This window comes from Sprattus sprattus (assembly GCF_963457725.1).
Source record: "Sprattus sprattus genome assembly, chromosome: 7".
Lineage (NCBI taxonomy): Eukaryota > Metazoa > Chordata > Actinopteri > Clupeiformes > Clupeidae > Sprattus > Sprattus sprattus.
This window is the reverse complement of record NC_137926.1, coordinates 25,287,148-25,305,487: the sequence shown is the minus strand read 5'-3', so window position 1 is coordinate 25,305,487 and position 18,340 is coordinate 25,287,148. Positions and strand designations below refer to the sequence as shown.

At 45.6% G+C, this 18,340-nt stretch overlaps 1 protein-coding gene across 1 annotated transcript; it reads left to right on the top strand.

Annotated features, from left to right (window-relative positions):
- The first annotated feature begins 1,235 nt into the window (after nucleotides 1-1,235).
- LOC308368677 (metallophosphoesterase MPPED2-like) lies at nucleotides 1,236-17,903 on the top strand. Its single transcript, XM_080842911.1, has 7 exons — nucleotides 1,236-1,373; nucleotides 2,700-2,924; nucleotides 5,231-5,412; nucleotides 6,669-6,894; nucleotides 15,344-15,459; nucleotides 16,794-16,907; nucleotides 17,126-17,903. The coding sequence occupies exons 2-7, from the start codon at nucleotides 2,797-2,799 to the stop codon at nucleotides 17,242-17,244; spliced, it is 885 nt and encodes a 294-aa protein (XP_080699037.1). The 5' UTR covers nucleotides 1,236-1,373; nucleotides 2,700-2,796; the 3' UTR covers nucleotides 17,245-17,903.
- The last annotated feature ends 437 nt before the right edge of the window (nucleotides 17,904-18,340 follow it).

The following is an 18,340-nucleotide window of genomic DNA, read 5'->3' as shown; positions in this document are numbered from 1 at the left end:
GGTTGCCATGGAAGTGAAGCCCTCTGTCATCCTGTCCTCCCCCCTCCTCCTTCTCCTTGTGTTCTGACATGAATCACATACCTGAATTCTTCAAGTGGCACGGAGTGAGGAAAAAATGAACCCACACACTCTCAAAATGACAACAGCTTTTCCACACAAAAAGCTTCAAAATAAATGTAAATTCAATACATATATTCAGTTATTTCATATGATAAGATAATAGAGTGGATGGCAGTTTCAGTGGCTACAGGAGCAAGACATCTTATAGATGCGTACATGGTTTGAATCAATTAGCTCATGTGAGAGTTGATTTCATTAAAAGGAGCTGGTCAATGAAACTATGAGCTCAATGGAGGAAACTCACAGGAATAACATGTGGGAGATGCTTAGACAATCAGCTTGTCACCATGATCTTTGAGGTAAATCTGCGATCCTGTAAAACAACTACACTTCCGGGATTGCAAACAGCTTAGGCAGCTGTCAATAGGCTACCAGGAGTGTAATAACTGATAGATTTGAGTCAATACATTGATTCAAAAGGCACATATCAGTGAAAGAAGCATAAAAGGATACCAAGTGTTTTAAAATGTGACTGCTAAAATCATATCAATGCATGTAAAGCCTACACATCCACAAAGTCCAACAAAACAAAATATAAATAGTCTTTATCATCGAATGCTGGATTTAATCATAATATTGTTACAAATCATATCAGTCCTGTCATATCACAACAAAAAAGATTTTTCAGTTTCCTGATCAGTACAGTGTCCATGGGTCAATAGGATCATAGGCTGCTTAGACCACTGTTTCCTTGTTGTGAAATTGTAAGATTCATTTCTAAAATAAAATAGGAATAATGTAAGCTATGACTTCTGCCAAAAGAAGCCTGAAAGTAGCCTACTTGACTGGGGTGGATTATGTGTATCACTGCTGTCGAATGTGTAGGCTACAATGTTACCTTAGTGTTTTCACCTCAAAGACAATGGTTTACTTTAAAATTCACCGCACACCGCGAGGCCAACAACAGTTGCAGTGAAACCATCCGTATGCATTGTTGTCCTTTGAGGCTAACTGCTGCTACTGTACCATGCTCCTTGACCCCAGTGGCAGTTCGCGCTCATTACAGCTGCTCTCTCGGGCTCCCCCTCCTCCCACACCGAAGCTACTCTCTCCCCGTCTCTCTATCTCTCCCTCCCACTTCGTCTGTCGCATTTCAGTGAAAGCCAGAGGAGAGACCCTCGGGGTCGAAGGTTCTGCCCTGCCCGCCACGACCTTAGCCTGTCAAGGTATCGAAATCCAACCTATTTCCCGCGGAATATCGTTCCAGATCACGCAGAGAGCTCTCCTTCACACATTTCGGACCGCGGAAGAAGGTATTTAGCAGCCGTTTCAGAACGAAATCGCGCGTATAACGAGGCACAAAGCGTTTGGGTTTGATTCGGTTTGTCATGTACAAGGGAGAAAGACTAGGACATCTGTCGGCCGTCGCATATCGTCTGTCAGTTGCAATAACGTACCATATTATATCAGCTACAATAGCTATGACATAAGATTATAGCAATGTTAGTAGTTTTATATTTTGCCATTCAGTCGTTTCTTGCGATTCGCGGCACGTTACAATGCAATTGGAGAAGTGGTAAACCATCGGTCTGTGTAATGCATGTGTCAAAGGTTCAGCTTGGTGTATAGAAGCCTTTCCTTGAAAGTATTAAATAAGTTGTCGTTTCTTATCAGAAACTTATTCATGTGTATTCAAGTAAACAAAACCTGGTTGTGGATTTCCCTGATAAATGACAAAAACTCTACAGTGAGTTTAGGTATGGGGCTGTTATAATTGTCGAGTATTTCAGTGTCGGTCAATTGGTTGATGTTAGCCCCGTCAAGTTTCATGTTTGAACCATATTTTCTTTAAGACTGTAAGTCAGGTACTTAGGACGAAGTTCAGTCATGGGTGGTAAGATAACCTGAAAGTATATAAGGGGAGTTTTGTTTAACGTTCGACTACTGTAGCATATAGCCTACACTTATATTTTCTAACGCTGTTAAAGAGTCAGATGTAGGCTTAGGCGAAATATTGAGAAATAGCCTATCAAGATTATGTAGTGTATTTATATTATTGCATTGCTCACAGTAATGAGGAACAGATATGCATAGTAAATATGTTGAGGCTAATCGATTATCGATGAAGGTATGCACGGGCAAGGTCAAGTTCAGTGCCGTAAGGTGTAGGCAGGGCCCGCGATATAGGGGTGAAGACGCACCCGGGCCCAGTCTTAAAGGGGGCCCAAAAATAATATTGCATTATATATAATTATACTGCATGACAAAAAGAGTTTGGGATTAGAATTGCCAACTACACCTTTAATAAGATATTGATCTTTCTGCATGTTTGCAGCCCTGACATTTGTTTATAATTGTATTCATGGAAATTAAATATGCTAATATTTTTTTTAACTTACATTGTATAGGTTTTATTGTTTTTAGGCTTGCTATTGCTGACTGCAAAGATGATGCGATTCTCCTGAGATAACTGAATGCCTGAACGTCTGTTAGAACTAGTTAAGAGGGTGTGGCCTTTGCCTCTTCTCACTGCATCACAGTATTGCTGCTGTTTGTGGACCACGATTCTGTGTTCAAATTCATTGAGAAAACGATAATGAGTTTACATATACTTAACGTGTTGTGGCTTGCCTGTTCAGATGGACCAGTCCTGATTCACCATTCCTCTGGAGGATTTTGCCACGTGAGTTGGAACCTGGACCATTGTGACCTGCTCATGTCCCCTTCAACTAAGCCATGGCTCACAGGATCTCGTCGCAGAGCAAGGCCAGCATTTCGGTGGATGAGTACAGCACTAACCCTACGCAAGCTTTCACCCACTACAACATCAACCAGAGCCGTTTCCAACCGCCACATGTCCACATGTGAGTATGGAGTAGTTGTGTGCGTTCTCTCTCTCTCTCTCTCTCTCTCTCTCTCTCTCTCTCTCTCTCTCTCTATCCCTCTCTCTCTCTTTCTGTGTGTGTGTGTGTGTGTGTGTGTGTGTGTGTGTGTAATTACACTTTCTCTGTTGCCTCGTATGACTCATTCCTTTTTGTCGTTGGCAGAGTACTTAACACAAGTAGGTAATTGGTAAAATAGAGATATTGATGGATTGTTTGATTCTCCGATTGATTGTTGTATTGATTGGAGAAAACAAAGACCAAAGAGTTTGGACATCTGGCCTCACATTTCTTGTAACATCTGTAGCTGTTAAATGTTCTACTCTCGGGGGGATAGAATGTATTAAGACATACAAAACCTGATTCATGTAAAATGCTTCAACCATAGGCCTTTGAAATACTAAGACTTTATGAATATAAGATTTTAACACAAGATTTACAGCTTGGAGGTTCAGGTGCTGCACTTCCTTGTCTTAATATGAATTTTTTGCCCCACTCTGATTCGATTCATAGTCATGCTGTTTAACCTGTGAAAGAGAAAAAACACTTCATAAATTCCTATATAAAGACTAAAGTGACAGCTAACATTGTGCAGATTTCCCTCAAGGTCCTCTTGCTTATTCCTCTGTTTTTTTTCCCAGCTCACCGTTATCTGCATTGAATATAGTTCCTCTGCTCTCATTTCAACCTCATCATACCTCCAGACTTTTTCATCTGCACTTACTTGAAATACATAGCTTACCTCAACACAATTGCAAAACCAAACAAATTGGTGGAGACAAAAAGGAAGGTTGAAAAAACTGAATAAGAATCCTACACAACAACATGTCTCATTTTGCATGGCTCTTACAGCAGAGTAGCCTATAACTAGATAGTTCTGATGATATAAAATATTTTACTGATAAAATATTTAAGTTTAACTCATACATGAAATGAAATTAAAAAAATGTTTTGACTGTCCAAATGTAGAAACCATGTTTAAGAAAAGTTATGAAATAGCTGATGGACATACAGTATATATGTGTTTGTTTGTGTGTGTGTGTGTATATAAAGTAAAATCACAGGTGGCCTATATGTGAGTGTCTAAGTCTCTGCAACATGGTTGTGGTGGTCATTAGGTCACTATGTTCTATAGTATGTGGTCCTCACAGCTGACAAAAGCCCTACATCTCTGTCCTAATGCAGTTTGGCTTTAGTGAGCAACAAGGACATCTGCCCTCTTTTATTCCTCAAAAGCCATTTAAGGCCGAATTGCCATTTTCTTGACAGGTACAGGGCCAGACCTCTGTCTGCTCTTGTATTTATTAACTGAAGAGGGGTCAGAGGTGACTGCAGTTGATTAGCCTCTCAACAGCGTCTCTTTGACCTGTGGGGTCGCCAGTCAATTGTGAGGAACTGGGCTATTGACTGGTAATGATTAAGATGTAATGAGTGCCCAGGCAAGGTGATTAGCTCGGCCTCCTGCGCAGTGGAGGCAGGTGTCTCTCTGGATCTGAAGTTTATACACACTCACAACATGCATTAACTAAGTACAAAAGCAAGCTGCCCAAAGCTATGTTACAGCATAGTGCAAACTGATTACAAGCAGGCTATCTATGAAGTACTCTGCATGGGCAACTAACCAGGAGAGGCAGTAATCTGATTGTGGATCATACAGAATTTTCGTACTTTTTCGTACATTCATTTCCAGAATCACGTCTTGGAAGCCAAGAGTAAGTCCTCTGTTAATCGTTGATTTGTGTCTTCAGTTCATCCATCTGCATTAGGCAGCCATCCAGTCCTGTCACTTGGGATCTCATGCCTACGATTAGGGACTCAGACTGGGTATGTTGTGTTGTTGAAGAGATTGAAATTATGTTGAGAGGTTTGGTATCCACAATTACAGTTAGGTTTGTGGGCTCCACAGTAGAATCACTGTGTGATACGTTGCTGAGGTAACTAGGGTTCTCTCTATGGCAGCAAACAGCTTGGTGAAAAGAAAACTGAAGTGGGCTGTGCTATTCATAGATTTCACATGCACACTGGTCTTACTTGGAAATGAATAGGTGTCCACAGTTAGCCAGCAGGTGTAAAAATCAAATTGTTCAGACATCATTAATCTATAGCTCTTGAGAGGGCGATGTATCCTCCTGACCTGAATTTGCCAGAAGAGACCTGTACCACATGGGTCTAAAGCTGATGAAGCTGGAAAGTCCTGTGGCTGTTCGCCTGTGCAGAAAATAACAGAAATAACTTTGACATGGGTAATCAGTCAAATTGTGTGTATTTGTTTGTTTGGTCTACACTAGGGTGGAGCCCATCCCCTACGATGCCCCCAAACCTGCAGGTCACACTCGTTTTGTCTGTGTCTCGGACACACACTCAAGGACAGATGGCATCCAGATGCCGTACGGCGACGTCCTGCTCCACACGGGCGACTTCACAGAGCTGGGCCTACCATCTGAGGTTAAGAAGTTTAATGACTGGCTAGGTAAGGACTTCCCTCTTCTCTGCTTCATGCTCACCTGTTTGTTTTGTGTGTGAAACAATAATCTGTAATGTTATGATGTAATGCTGGTGTCCTTGTGTTTTACTGTTAGAGTGTTCCACCAAGCCTTCTATGAAGGACTCATCAGCCCTTTGTCTCAACCGTACTTTTGTGTTCCAAGGTTCATACAAAAGGAGATTTCTCATCCCTCTTTGTTTGAAGAAATGTCTTTTCCTTTGCCTTTTGACATCAGTTTAAAAAACTGTACTGTACTGCACTGTTCGAACAAACTTTTATTGCCAGTATAATGTTTGAGGTACAAGGTTAAGAGGCCCTTCTTATTTTCCTTGAGGGTTAGTGTAAGGATACTGCTGATTTTGAAATATGTGAAAAGATACTGGCTTATATGGATGTCAAATACAGTCAGAATTCTCTATTACAAAGGCACCTGATTGGTTCATGAAAGGTCATGAGTCAAGAGCAGGGCTTTCATTTAAAACGTTTGTCTCTTGACTACAGACGCCCTACAGTCCATCAGGGTTCCTCAATCCAGCCCCCTTTTAACCTGTCGAACAACTTAGCAACTTATGTCAAAGCATTTTCCCTTCGGCCTACTCTGCAGGCAGGGTGGGGGCTCATAGTGTAATGTAAATGTGAACGACATTCCCATGTTCTGAAATATCCGCCAGCTCTCCTGAGCCTGAAAAGCCAGTCATTTACATTTCTTTTCGTATCTCACAAAAAGCCTCCACAGTTTCTGAACCACTGCACAAAGCCAGGGTCCTATTATAATCCTTATCATATTCAGGTTACGTGACTCAGTCTTGCCACTGCAGCTGTAGTATTCGCTATGGATTAAGAGGACTTTTCTGGCCACAGACCTGGCTTTTAAATCCAGGTTTATTAACACAAGGGGCACTGGCTTGTGACCATGATCTGAAAGTGGAGCTCCTGCCAGGGATGGGAATGAATGGGAAGGGTGAGCGTATGAGGGGACGGCCATGATTAATGACCAGTGGTTAATCCTTCACCAGACTCCCTCTCTGGATCACGGTTCACTTGGGAAACAGATAGTGAAATATATGCAAGCGTAATTACATGTCTCCGGCTGGCTTTGTCGCTTTTTGTTCCACAGTTTCTCTGGACATTCGATTTGAGGACATTCTTGTCTGTGTCGGTAATCTGTTATAACATTTTTAACATTCCAAATGGTTTGCAAATATGAATTCTGCTTTTTTTGTCCATTCACTTACCCGCAGGTAGTCAGTCATTCGACACCAAGGTTGTCATCGCTGGGAACCACGAGCTGACCTTTGATAAGGACTTTATGTCAGAGCTGGTCAAGCAGGACTACTACCGTTTTCCCTCCATCTCCAAGTTGAAACTTGAGGACTTTGACAATGTGCAGTCTATGCTCACAAACTGTATTTACCTGCAAGACTCAGAAACCACAGTCAAGGGATTCAGGATATATGGTGCACCTTGGTGAGTATTTCAAACCTTGCTGTTCTAATGTAATTAATACTCACGAGAGAATGGAACACTTGCGATTAACCACTACGTGAGTCCAGAGTTCTGAAATACACAGGTCCATCCTATTATGTTTTGTATCAATTTACAGAAGGATTTCCATTATCTCTTTGAAATTCAAAATGTGGTAGACGTTTGTATGAATTGCATAAAACATAAGTAAAGGTAAATGAAAAGATGAGTCAAACTCTAGATAGTTCACTCATGTTGGCTTTGTTTTGAGAAGGCCTCGTAAAAGATTGGATTTAGCAGGTTCATTTCTCATGTAATGCATTTATACAGAAACATAGAGGCACTCACTGTTATGTAGTTGAACGGCTTTGGCAGAAAGGGATAAGTGTTCCTCAAAAGCGAGTAAGCTTCACTGGGGACAGAAAGGCTCTGTCGGGCTATTCTACTGTCAAGTGCAATTGACTTCTAATTGTTGAGTTTTCAGCCCGCATGTTTTCCCCCTGCTCCCTCTCCACTTAGGTTCAGAGAGCTTTTCAGCCTCCAGCTCGTCTGGTTGAAACGTACTTCCAGACCGAGCTCAGCTGTGTGGGCCATGTGAGAGCAGTTTGCCTCCGTGTCCTCCCACAAGGCATAAAGCTAACACTGGATAATGGCTGACCCATCCTGTGAAGTTGTGCCCCGCTTGGTTATTTTGTTAGGCCTATTTTGGGGATGGACCTATTTAAGTCTGTAATAAGATGTGTGGTTGCTCTGGGGGTTCTGGTCAGATCGGACTGACCTCATTCGTCTCTTTTATGCTGAGTCGAGTGTCCGCAGCATATGTCTGGGCAGCCAGTACACTAACTGTTGACAGTCTGACCTGATTTATGGCTGGCTAACGGTGCAAGATGAGCCAGGGCTGAGCTGTCTGTCACACTCGCTGCGGGGTCGACCTCACACACACACACACACGAGCAACAGCTCGGTCTGTGTTCTTCATGCGTGGACGGTCACATACACCATGAAATGGAGTCTGTGTGAGTCCGTCTAAGGATTTGCATTTACTTCTTCAACCACCACTGAGTCAGCCAAGCATGCATGCAACAGCTGCGCATGTGTCCCTTCAGGTGTGAGAGTTCACAGCATTAAATGGAGGTTTATTTGAGGTTATTAGATTGTTACAACCGTGCTTCGAACTATCCCACTCCTCATAGACGTGAGCATGTCTCTACACGTCAGGGCCAAGCGTTCCCAGAGTCCTCCCGGCCAGACTTGTCAATCAGAGTGTACACAGCCACATCCTTCAATTACACCAGAGCCTGTAATCTTTCAGAACATAATAAACCCCTCAAAATGCAACATGCAGATTGTCTCTTCCTTTTCATAAGGACACACCCCCCCCCCCCATCCCCCTCATTCCCTAGTTGTCTGTCTCTCTTGCACACACACTCTCACACAAGCACATACGCAGACAGCCACACTGTCTCCTCTGGAGAGGCGTCTGGCAGCAGTTTGAGTTACAACGTACGTGTAGATGGATGTCTCGCAGAAAGTCATTTAGGAGAGTGAGGGGGATTGACGTAACCTTGAAATCGTATGTGAGTTTGGGAGCCTTGCCATCATTGGAGATCGGCTGCAGGTAGACAGACAAGATAATTCTTTGTTCAAATACGCGATTCATGCAACTGGCAGGAGCTGCCTGCATGTGTGGTTGTCTGTCTGTTTCTTCTGCGAGAGACACCTGGAGGTCTTTAAGTCGAAACAGTGCATCTCTCCCTTCAAAAGGTGTATTTTTGGCAGTTCTGACATTTTTATGAAATCTGAAAAGTTTTCAAATGATGGGACAAAAACCTCCAAGAAAACCCTCATGTTTCATCTCCATCTTCAGCCACTGAGTGGAATGATTATCTTGGTGGGGAGTCAAAGCCGTTGCGAGTGGAAAGGCATTGAGAGGAGAAAGATGATGATGGGAGGTCTGCGGCTTTTGCTTCTGAGCTGCCGCACTTTTTTTCCCAGCCCCTATGGCAGGATGTGGCCTTTGTCCCGACACATCCTGGCCCTTTGTTATGAGCGAGCGATCAAAACGGGGGGCCTGACCCCCGAGAGCCCCTCTGAGGGCAGGCTCACAGCAAGCCGCCGTGACCCCTGCCACCCTGGGCCCCCAGTCATCACAGAGGTCATGTCCAGGGCCCCACGGCGTCCCCCAGTGAAAGTAGTCCCAGGCTTACAGACAGTCTGCAGTTCAAGACAAGTCATGTTCATGTCCAGATTACACCAATGTCATATGCAGTGTTATGCGCTGGGACTTTGTTTTCTGCCTTGACTTGATTCTTTCTAATACCAGCAGACAACCTTGACCTTGGATCCCATACTTGAGAGTTGGTGTTAGACTTATATAGTGCTCTGCAGAGTTGCATCAGATATCTGATAATCCCTCAGAGTTTCTGGCAGACATCACCCCCCCCCCCCCCCCCCCATATCCCCTCATATCCCCCATAACCACGGTGTGTCATATAGCCGTTGAAAGGCCGTGATTGGTTTGATTAAGGCCTCGGAGGGCCAGGCTGGGTGCTGGTGAGCTGGGCTTTTGGAGAATCAAAGACTTCCCCTAATCCTCTTACGCCCCTGGGGCAGACTCTGGTCATGTGACCCGACGAGTTCAGTCTGGGTGACTGTCAGGACACAGGGGAAGAGAAAGAGAGGAAAAGAGGAAGGGGGCCGGAGGGCGTGGTCACATGGTTGCCTCAGAAACCATACCGTTTTGCCGGCTTTCAGGCTTCAACACTTCAAACGGATCAAAGGAGGAAACCAAAAAGCTTGCCGCCGCGGTCAGCGCATCTGTGTCCGTTGGCGTGTGGGAAGGCACAGGCAGACTCAATCCCACTCGACCCAAATACCCACACGGGCAGCGGCAGTTATCGACTGCTGAAACTGGCCGTTGTCTCAGTCTCATCTGCATGGTAGATTTCCTGTCCGATTTTGGTGTGTCAGTCAGATGGATGGGAACTGGAACAGAGCCAGAGGTGCAGAGGTTAGGCTTTGCAGTCTGGTGCATGTCTGTGTGTGTGTGTGAGTGAGTCTGTGTGTCCTGTGTCTGTGTGAGTGAGTCTGTGTGTGTGTGTGTGTGTGTGTGTGTGTGTGTGTGCCTCTGTGTGTGTGTGTGTGTGTGTGTGTGTGTGTGTGTGTGTGCCTCTGTGTGTGTGTGTGTGTGTGTGTGTGTGTGTGTGTGTGTGTGTGTGTGTGTGTGTGTGTGTGCATGTCTGTGCGTGTGTGTCTCTCTGTGTGTCTGCGTGTGTGTGCGTGTGTGTGTGTGTGTGTGTGTGTGTGTGTGTGTGTGTGTGTGTGTGTGTGTGAGTGTCAGATTAGGACTGAAGTTGACAGCTCAGAGTGAATCTCACTGCCCAGATCTAATGCCAGTGTTTGTGCCAGACAAGGCATATGCATGTGATGACACCGTTGTGGCCAACTGCTCAGACCACAGTCTTGAGTTTAAAATGGCCAAGGTGAGGTGTAGTTCTTTTAACTTCAGCACACAGTGCTCTCTTTGTGCTTCCATGAGTGCGTCCAGGAACCACAGGAACTAACTAAATGGAAGACCTCATTTAGTTTGATCATGTTTTTGTTTTTTCACTTCTTTTTTTTTTTAAACTCCCCAGTTTTTAGCCCTATGGAATATTTCACATCCGCAGATTGTCTGCTTGCTGTGGGCCAACCCCCAAACCCGATTGTGAAGTGACCCCTTACCTTGAGGTGTCGTAATTTTTTCATCATTAATTGGGAACTCATGCACACTTCAGTCCCCCCTCCCCACCCCATCACACAGCCCACTTTACTCCCACTCAGTGCTGTCATCACTGGCAGCAGCGGCAACTGTTCCCAGACCAGGAAGGAGCACGCTGAGGCACCACGAGAGGGGTACCCAGGCAGAGCAGAGAACAGCCGAGGGCCCCTCTGCCAGGGCACAGCAGACGGAGGGGATTGGGGTAGGGACTGCATGTGGGGAGGACAGAGGGGGCAAAACTGTTTTGTTTGGCTTGGTTTGGGTGAGTACGTCACACATAGCAATAGAGTCCCTCTTCCATATGCGTATGCTGAGAGGGAGAGACAGAGAGGGAGAGGGACAGGGAGAGAGAAAGACAGAGAGGGAGGGAGGGAGAGAGAGACAGACAGCCAGACAGACAGACAGAGAGGGAGAGGGCGAAAGAGACAGGGAGGGTGAGACGGAGGAACGGAGCGAGGGAGGTAGAGGCTCCCGGCGGCTTTACATGAGTTAGGAGGTGAGCCACCGCTGCTTCTACAGAGAGGACCTTCAAACAGGAAGCAAGGCTTAAACAAATGTTTTCCCTCTCCACGGCCCCCGCTGGGTTTCTCTATTTGCATACGCTGGGGGCTTGGGAAGGTGAAGTCACCACTGCTGCTGTGAGCTGGTCCTACCAGTTCTCCTCTTACTCTGTGGATGTGTGTGTGGGTGTCTGTGTACGTGTCTGTATCTGTGCATGTGTCTGTGTGTTTGTGTGTGTGTGTGTGTGTGTATGTCTGCGCATGTGTTTGTTTGTTTCCCAACGCCATTAGCAGCCTTACAGCATAATGACATAAAATAAGTGCTTTATAATGAGCATCAGCCCAGCAACAACAACTCTAATGACCTATGAAGGAGCCAGTCACATGCCCTTTCGTAAACAAGTGGGGTGATTGATTTCACTGTGGGGGCTTGCAGTTAATGTGCAAGTAGGAGAGAAAGAGGGAGAAAGGGAGGGGTGGGTGGATTTGTTTTGCCCCTGATGGAGAAACCAGGAAGCCAGGAGCCAGGGGAGCGCAGCTAACTTCAGGCTGGTAGAGCTCGGCGGCTGGGGATGGACGCCGTCACCAGCGGAAGGAGGGGAGAGCTGGAGGGATGTATGTTCCTCAACAGCTCAGGCTCTCCATGTTAAGCCTATGTGACTGCGTGAGCATGTGTGTTTCACCGGCACTGCGGTGTGGTGCTCACAGCCCCGGCGGTGCACTGATAGACCCTGCGTTGTCACTCCGCGTCTCGCACTTGAGCTCTCCCCGGCTTTCCCCCCAGGGGTGTCGAGATCTGTCTGTTTCTCTCTCGCCTCTTTCCCGCTCCCATGCCCCCCATCCCCCTCCCTCTCTCTCTCTCTCACACACACACACAGTATGTGCGCACACACCACGGACTGATGATGAGTCCCATTCTCTCTGTCATACTGGGTATTGTATCTTCCATACACAAACACACACACACACACACAATCACTCACACACACTCTTTCTCTTCCTCTTTTTCTGAAGAGCATGGGACCACTCTCGTCTCAGTGCTCTCCTCTCCGCCCTCTCAGTGCCAGAGCAGGTCTGGTATTTGAATGTTCCTCCAAGGTTTGTGGGCACAGGGGAGGGAGGTGCAGTCCCAGCGCCTGTGCCATGGGCTGCGTGATAAATAACCCTGAAAAGGCAGCCCTCTCAGAGCTGGAACAGCTGGCTGCCCAGCCCACCGCTGCAACTGCCTGTGCTGGGGTTGAAGCAGACATCACGTGTACGTAAGGGGTGGTTGCATGGGTTCTGTACAGGCCTGTGGCAGGGCAGATGTGGTGGGGCGTTTGGATGGCAAGGGTGGAATGGTTAGGCCTACGTCTTTGGATCGGTTTCCCAAAAGTTGAGATCATGGTTGAGCTTTTGGCAGTTGTTAGTTTTCTGGTCTAATCTCTTTGAACCAAACTGGAATTCAGTCCTCTTAACTGTTCCTCAGGTGAGAAGGTCCATGGGTTTCGTGTGTGTCTGTGTGTGTGGGTGCAGTGACAGCCCAGTGACAGACAAGTGACACGGTAGCTGCCGTCTGGCTTTTGTAAGGTGGTCTGGCGGTGGGACTGAGATTGAGATTGAGGTGGGAGGTGGGACAGAGAGAGTCGGAGCGGAGGCTGCCCCCGCGTGCCTCTGAGCCTAACGGCCGGTGAAGGATTGCCCCCCTGAGGACGGGCCGGCGCGCCAGCCTCTAAAGGAGCCACTCAGCTTTATTTACCCTGCCATCAATCACCAGCCCAGCAGCTTGTCTGCCAGCCCCACTTAAAACCCCACAGCAAGCCAGCCAGGCTGCTCGCTCTCTCGCTCTCTCTATCTATCTCTACCTATCTCTACCTCTCTGTCCCTCTGTCTCATTTTCCCCCTTTCTTCCGCCCACTCTCTCTCTCCCTCTGTCTTTCTCCTCCGCCCTGGTCATGGTAGCCCTGTGCTCCTTATCACCCCTCGCAGGAACCCCAGCAGTCGTGGCTCCTGATGGATCAACAAACACAGGATGGCTTTAACAGGGGACGCAACGATAGGGGCCAGATATATCATCTCCGGATGTGCCCTGCGCTGATAGAATCTGCTAGGGCTTTTTTTTTTCTCCCTCTCGCTCCATTTGCCTTTTTAATTGTGGAAATACTATCCCCATGTTTCTGTTGTTATCCGTTGTAAACACATTGCCTGTTGTACATCAGAAGAAAGAGCTTTTAGAGTTCAGCCTAATAGGTTTCCGGGGGAGAGTAGTGTTTTGCTTAAGGAACATGGCCAACCCAAGTCAACCCGAATCCTGACACCAGATGTTGGTACTGGAATAGGGCCCTTTGACCTGTTGTATCAATCCGGTGGTGCTCAGTCACACACTTCATAAGCTATCATGTCACTCCATACATTGAAATAAAATTAAAAATCTACACCTCTCCTCAGACCTCAGGCATGGCTTGCTATTCAGAAAAGCCATTATTTTTGTTTGTGAGCCACTGAAGATGAGCCAGAAGAGGAACTTGAAGATTTGAATACAACAACCCAACACTTGAACAGCTCATGAATTGAATGCGACTCGTGTTCAGCAAACAACAAACCCTCTTTATGTTGATAGAACTCAAGTCCCTTCAGTGTTGAGATGCAGCCTAAGTTCCCATTGTGGCTTAAAGGATCATTTTAGAGTATGCCTGCTGCAGAGTGCTGATTCCTCTCTGTCTGTGGGAGTCTGTGTGTGTTTGTGAATACCACCTGGAAGAGCTGGATGTTTTGTGTCCCAGTTTCCCCTGTGTTCATCTGTTCATGGCGCCGTGCCCAAACCTTTTGCTATGCCCCCATTGTGTGTGTTCTGGATGTCACCGAGTAAATTATGTAGAAAGGTTTTTTACAAGGAATGGAGAGTTAAGCTGTCGCTCTGCTGTCTTTCGACAGGCATGAGTGGTGCTTCCTCTGTTTGTGGTCTGTTTTCTTTTTCCTCAGAATGTGGATGTTTTGTGTAAAGCATCCTTGCTCAAAGATTGTTTGCAGAGACTGATGGGAGCCTTGAGGTCTGAGAGAGGCTGTTGGGAAAGCCTCCAGACTTCCAACCCTTCCAGCCTCTACTTCCTGCCTGAGTGGGCATCCCTAAGCCCCCCTCACAATACTCCCTTGCTCTCAAGCCCCCATGTTCATATTGCCTGGTGTACATGATGTGTAAAGCGGGGGGGGCCCACATCTGACAGAGAAAGTCAGGCAGCAGGGATATGGCATGAGGAGAATTCAGATGTGTCTGTGTACAGCATATGGGCAGCGCTAATGAATGTGGCATCATTGGTACAAATGATGTCCATTGTGCTGCAGGGCCTAATATGAAAGTTTCACTATGCGATTCATGGTTTTGTCTCCATAAAAATGATTGGTGGCGCAACTAGTTAGGTTGAGAATGCATTTTCTTTTTGTTTCATTTTTGCGGAAATATTCACCTGTTGTGCAGCCGCCCTGTGCTCCAGACACTCCCCTCTGCAGCTCCAGCAGTGAGAGTGATTGGGGTTAGCTCTGACTGGATGTGATTGTCTATGGTCTTCTCTCAGCCACAACACCTGCGGCAGAGCTCCGTCCCTCTGAACCACAGAATGGAGCGCTTCCTCTGCCAGCCTGTTCCTGTCCACCCATGCTAGCATGTGCTTTGCTCCCAAGAAGGAGTCAGGCCTTCTCCCTTTACGTACACCCACTTATGTACATTCAGACGTATGCATACACACGCGTCAAAATATGACACTTAGCTGTCCGGCAATAGCCGCGCATGAGCCTCAGTTCTCTGTAAATACGTCAGCGAGTGCTTGGTCATGTTTTCTGCAGGCTGCTGGCGAGCAGCTGTATCCCAGGGGGAGGGAGAATAAAACTCTGATTAACATGCTCACATTCATTGCCACCGACAGGCCTGATCAATCTGCCTGCCCCTCCTCCTCCTCCTCCGCTTCTCACCTCTCGCTGTGCCTTGCCAAAGCCAGCATCTAAAAATGAATAGTCTGCCGGTCAAATGTCCGGTGACCTTTGGCTGCCAGCTCTAGCCTCACTGACATTCCTCCATTTGTAATCAGCATGTTGAAGGGGTGGCCGCAGTGATTTTCAGTTACAGAAGTGCACTGTTGGCTTGGCCAGATGAGATGTGAGGTTGCTTTGAGATTCATGTGCTTTTGTATGTGTGTGTCTGTGTGTTTGTTTCCCATAGGACCCCCTGGTATAACAACTGGGGCTTTAACCTGTCACGCGGCCAGGCTCTACTGGACAAGTGGAACAAGGTCCCTGTGGGCATCGACATCCTCATGACTCACGGGCCCCCGCTTGGTAAGCCACCCTCCCTGATGACTCATGCGGCCGTCTACGCATCGAGCCGGTCTGCATCACTTCTCATGCAAAAAAAAAAAGCTCACAGTAAAGTACTCTGTCTGTACTTTGCAGACAAATCCATAGAGGGTATTTTCAGCCACTCTGTCTGCTGCTAATGCAGGATTAACCATTTGCAAATGCATTAGATTCAGATATGGAAACCCCATAAAAGTATGAAAACATTATTTGAGAATTTTGTGAGACACTTTATTTATTCAGTGACATAGACGCAAATATGTGTATTTATCTGGTAGACATAAAGCCTCCTTAAAGTATACATGAATGACCCTTGATATATTACCCAAAATATATTACTGTATAATCTCATTACGGATTTACATTAAACCATGTTCCTCAATATAATTGATCGTTATGCGCTGTAGCAAAGAGAATCACTGCTTGTTCGTTTGTTTCTGAAAGTGGTCGATGCTGTGTAGGGTGACAAGGTGTCCAGCACAGCATTTTGACCCTTTCTCCTGCATCCCGATTATTAGGCTTCAATTCTTTGCCTTCTTTTCTAAGAATTATCAGAGCCTGATGAAGTTAGTGTAAATATGCATTTAATTATTTGTTTTCAAGTTTATTTAATCTTGTATAATTGTTCTTTCATTCTTATCTCTTGGATTTGTAAAGACTTGACTTGCATGGGTCCATTGTGTGCTGCCTTTTTTAATACAGCAGTTGAGCTGCATGATTCCACTGCTTCGTCTAAGGATAATTCCCTTTGATAGGCCTGTAATGGCCCATGCATGTTGAATGTCTATCAATACATACATGCTACGTTGCAAAATGAGTGTGCCTTTGGGATGACAAACATATCTTTCATATAGCACAATATGAGAGCCGAAAGGCCAATGTTTCCTATTCAGATAGGCATATCAAAGTTTTAGCTTACCTCTCAGAATTGGTAACATATCCAACATTGTTCCACACAAACTTGCTACTCGTCCCCAATTTGGTCTGATTGCATCTATGTCACCCTATACTTCAGCCTACATTTGCCTACACAAATCGCTATTTGCGATGTAGTTTTGTGCTCTAGGTCAGAAACCCCACAAAGAGCTCATTGCCAGTTATACTTCCAAAATTCATGAGTGAGCAAGCTTGTTCGCTTTTACTCGTGCCAACTTTACTGTAGTTGGTATTTGCAAGGCAGTTCCTGAAGCTGCATTTTACCAGCCTCTGGCTCAGCTCCCATTTCCATACAGCTCCTTAATTCACATGTGACTGTTTTTCTGATCAATATATTGTACACAGTCTAAAGCCATGTTTTCACATGTTGATGTCCTCAGGTTTTCGTGACTGGGTCCCCAGGGATCTGCAGAGGGTAGGCTGTGTGGAACTCCTCAACACGGTGCAGAGGAGAGTACGTCCCAAGCTGCACGCATTCGGCCACATCCACGAGGGTGAGCAGCTCATCTTGTGCTGACGCTACTCTGCCTGACACTAGCATTGATCTACTTATACCACGGGAGTAGAACATGAGAGCATACTCAACGCTCTGCTCTGCTCTCACACTCTGTCTATTTATCTATCTGTCCATCTTTGTCTCTCTCTTTTTCTCTACATTTTTAACTCCATCTCCTTTCCGTTCTTTGCCTCTTTCTTTCTCTCCTCACACCAGGATATGGTATCATGACAGACGGCTTCACAACGTTCATCAACTCCTCCACCTGCACAGCCAGCTACCAGCCCACCAACCCCCCGATCGTCTTTGACCTGCCCAACCCACCGACCTCCTGAGCGAGACCCAACACCTCATCACCAGACTTTACCCTGGCGTTGGTCTACTTCTCTTACAAAGAAAATGTGTCACTTAAGTGAAGACTGCATCATGAACGGATCTATAGATCATTCGGAACTTTTTGTCCAGCGTCCATTCGAGCGTGTCTTGGAAAACTGGAGAATGAACTCCTGGACCCAGCCATATTGATACTACATTGTAGGAACCTCTGTTTAAAAGACTTCTGGAGCTACCAGTGTCATATGCTCTTGTACCAGAACACATAAGCTTCTCATTTGAAAGACTCATCAAAAAAGTGCATTTAAGGGTACTCAAACATGTCAGCAATACTGTACTTGATCTACGTTTCTAATTTAAGAGTGGCTCTCTTGATGTATATTTACTTATTTATTTAAGGTCTTTGTATTATTATAGTGCTCAAATTTGAGAGGTCTAGAATCCCCCTGTATAAACTCCACTCTGCTGGTTCCTGACCGGCGTAGCCATTAAACTCGCCACGCATGGGTCATTCGTTATGATTTAGCAGGTTTATGTGTTCAAAGACAGCTTCAATCGGGTTCCCTCCTCAGTAAAATTTAACTGAAATTCAATTTCGAATGGTTGGTGACATGACAGTTCAGAATTGTAATCACTGTAAAAGTGAGGATATGTGTCCGTGTATGCGTGTGTGTTTGTACATTAGATGTATAATATCAACTCACCAATTTGATTTGATGCATTTTTTATTTTTTTATTTAATGGAATCCAGGACAATTGATGAAATGTGAAGATGAGTCCATTGAAACAAAAGCTTGTCAACATTCTGTATCCAAACCACCACCATTAGTGAACTTCTCTGTCCTTTGTGGTGTAAAATGCCATTATAATTATTATCTTTAAACTATATGTGCGCTTGTAATCTTTGTTTTGCACTGTGTTGACATGCAATCTTGCTCGCACGAAAAAAAAACATAGCCATCAGTCAAAGTCACTTCAGTTGCTCTTAAAGGCACCCAGTGCAACTTTCGAGGCTTAAAAATAAACATTCAATTTCTAGTCTTTTTTACACGTAGTAAGTTTCAATAACTCCATACCATTACATACCGACATTCAAGC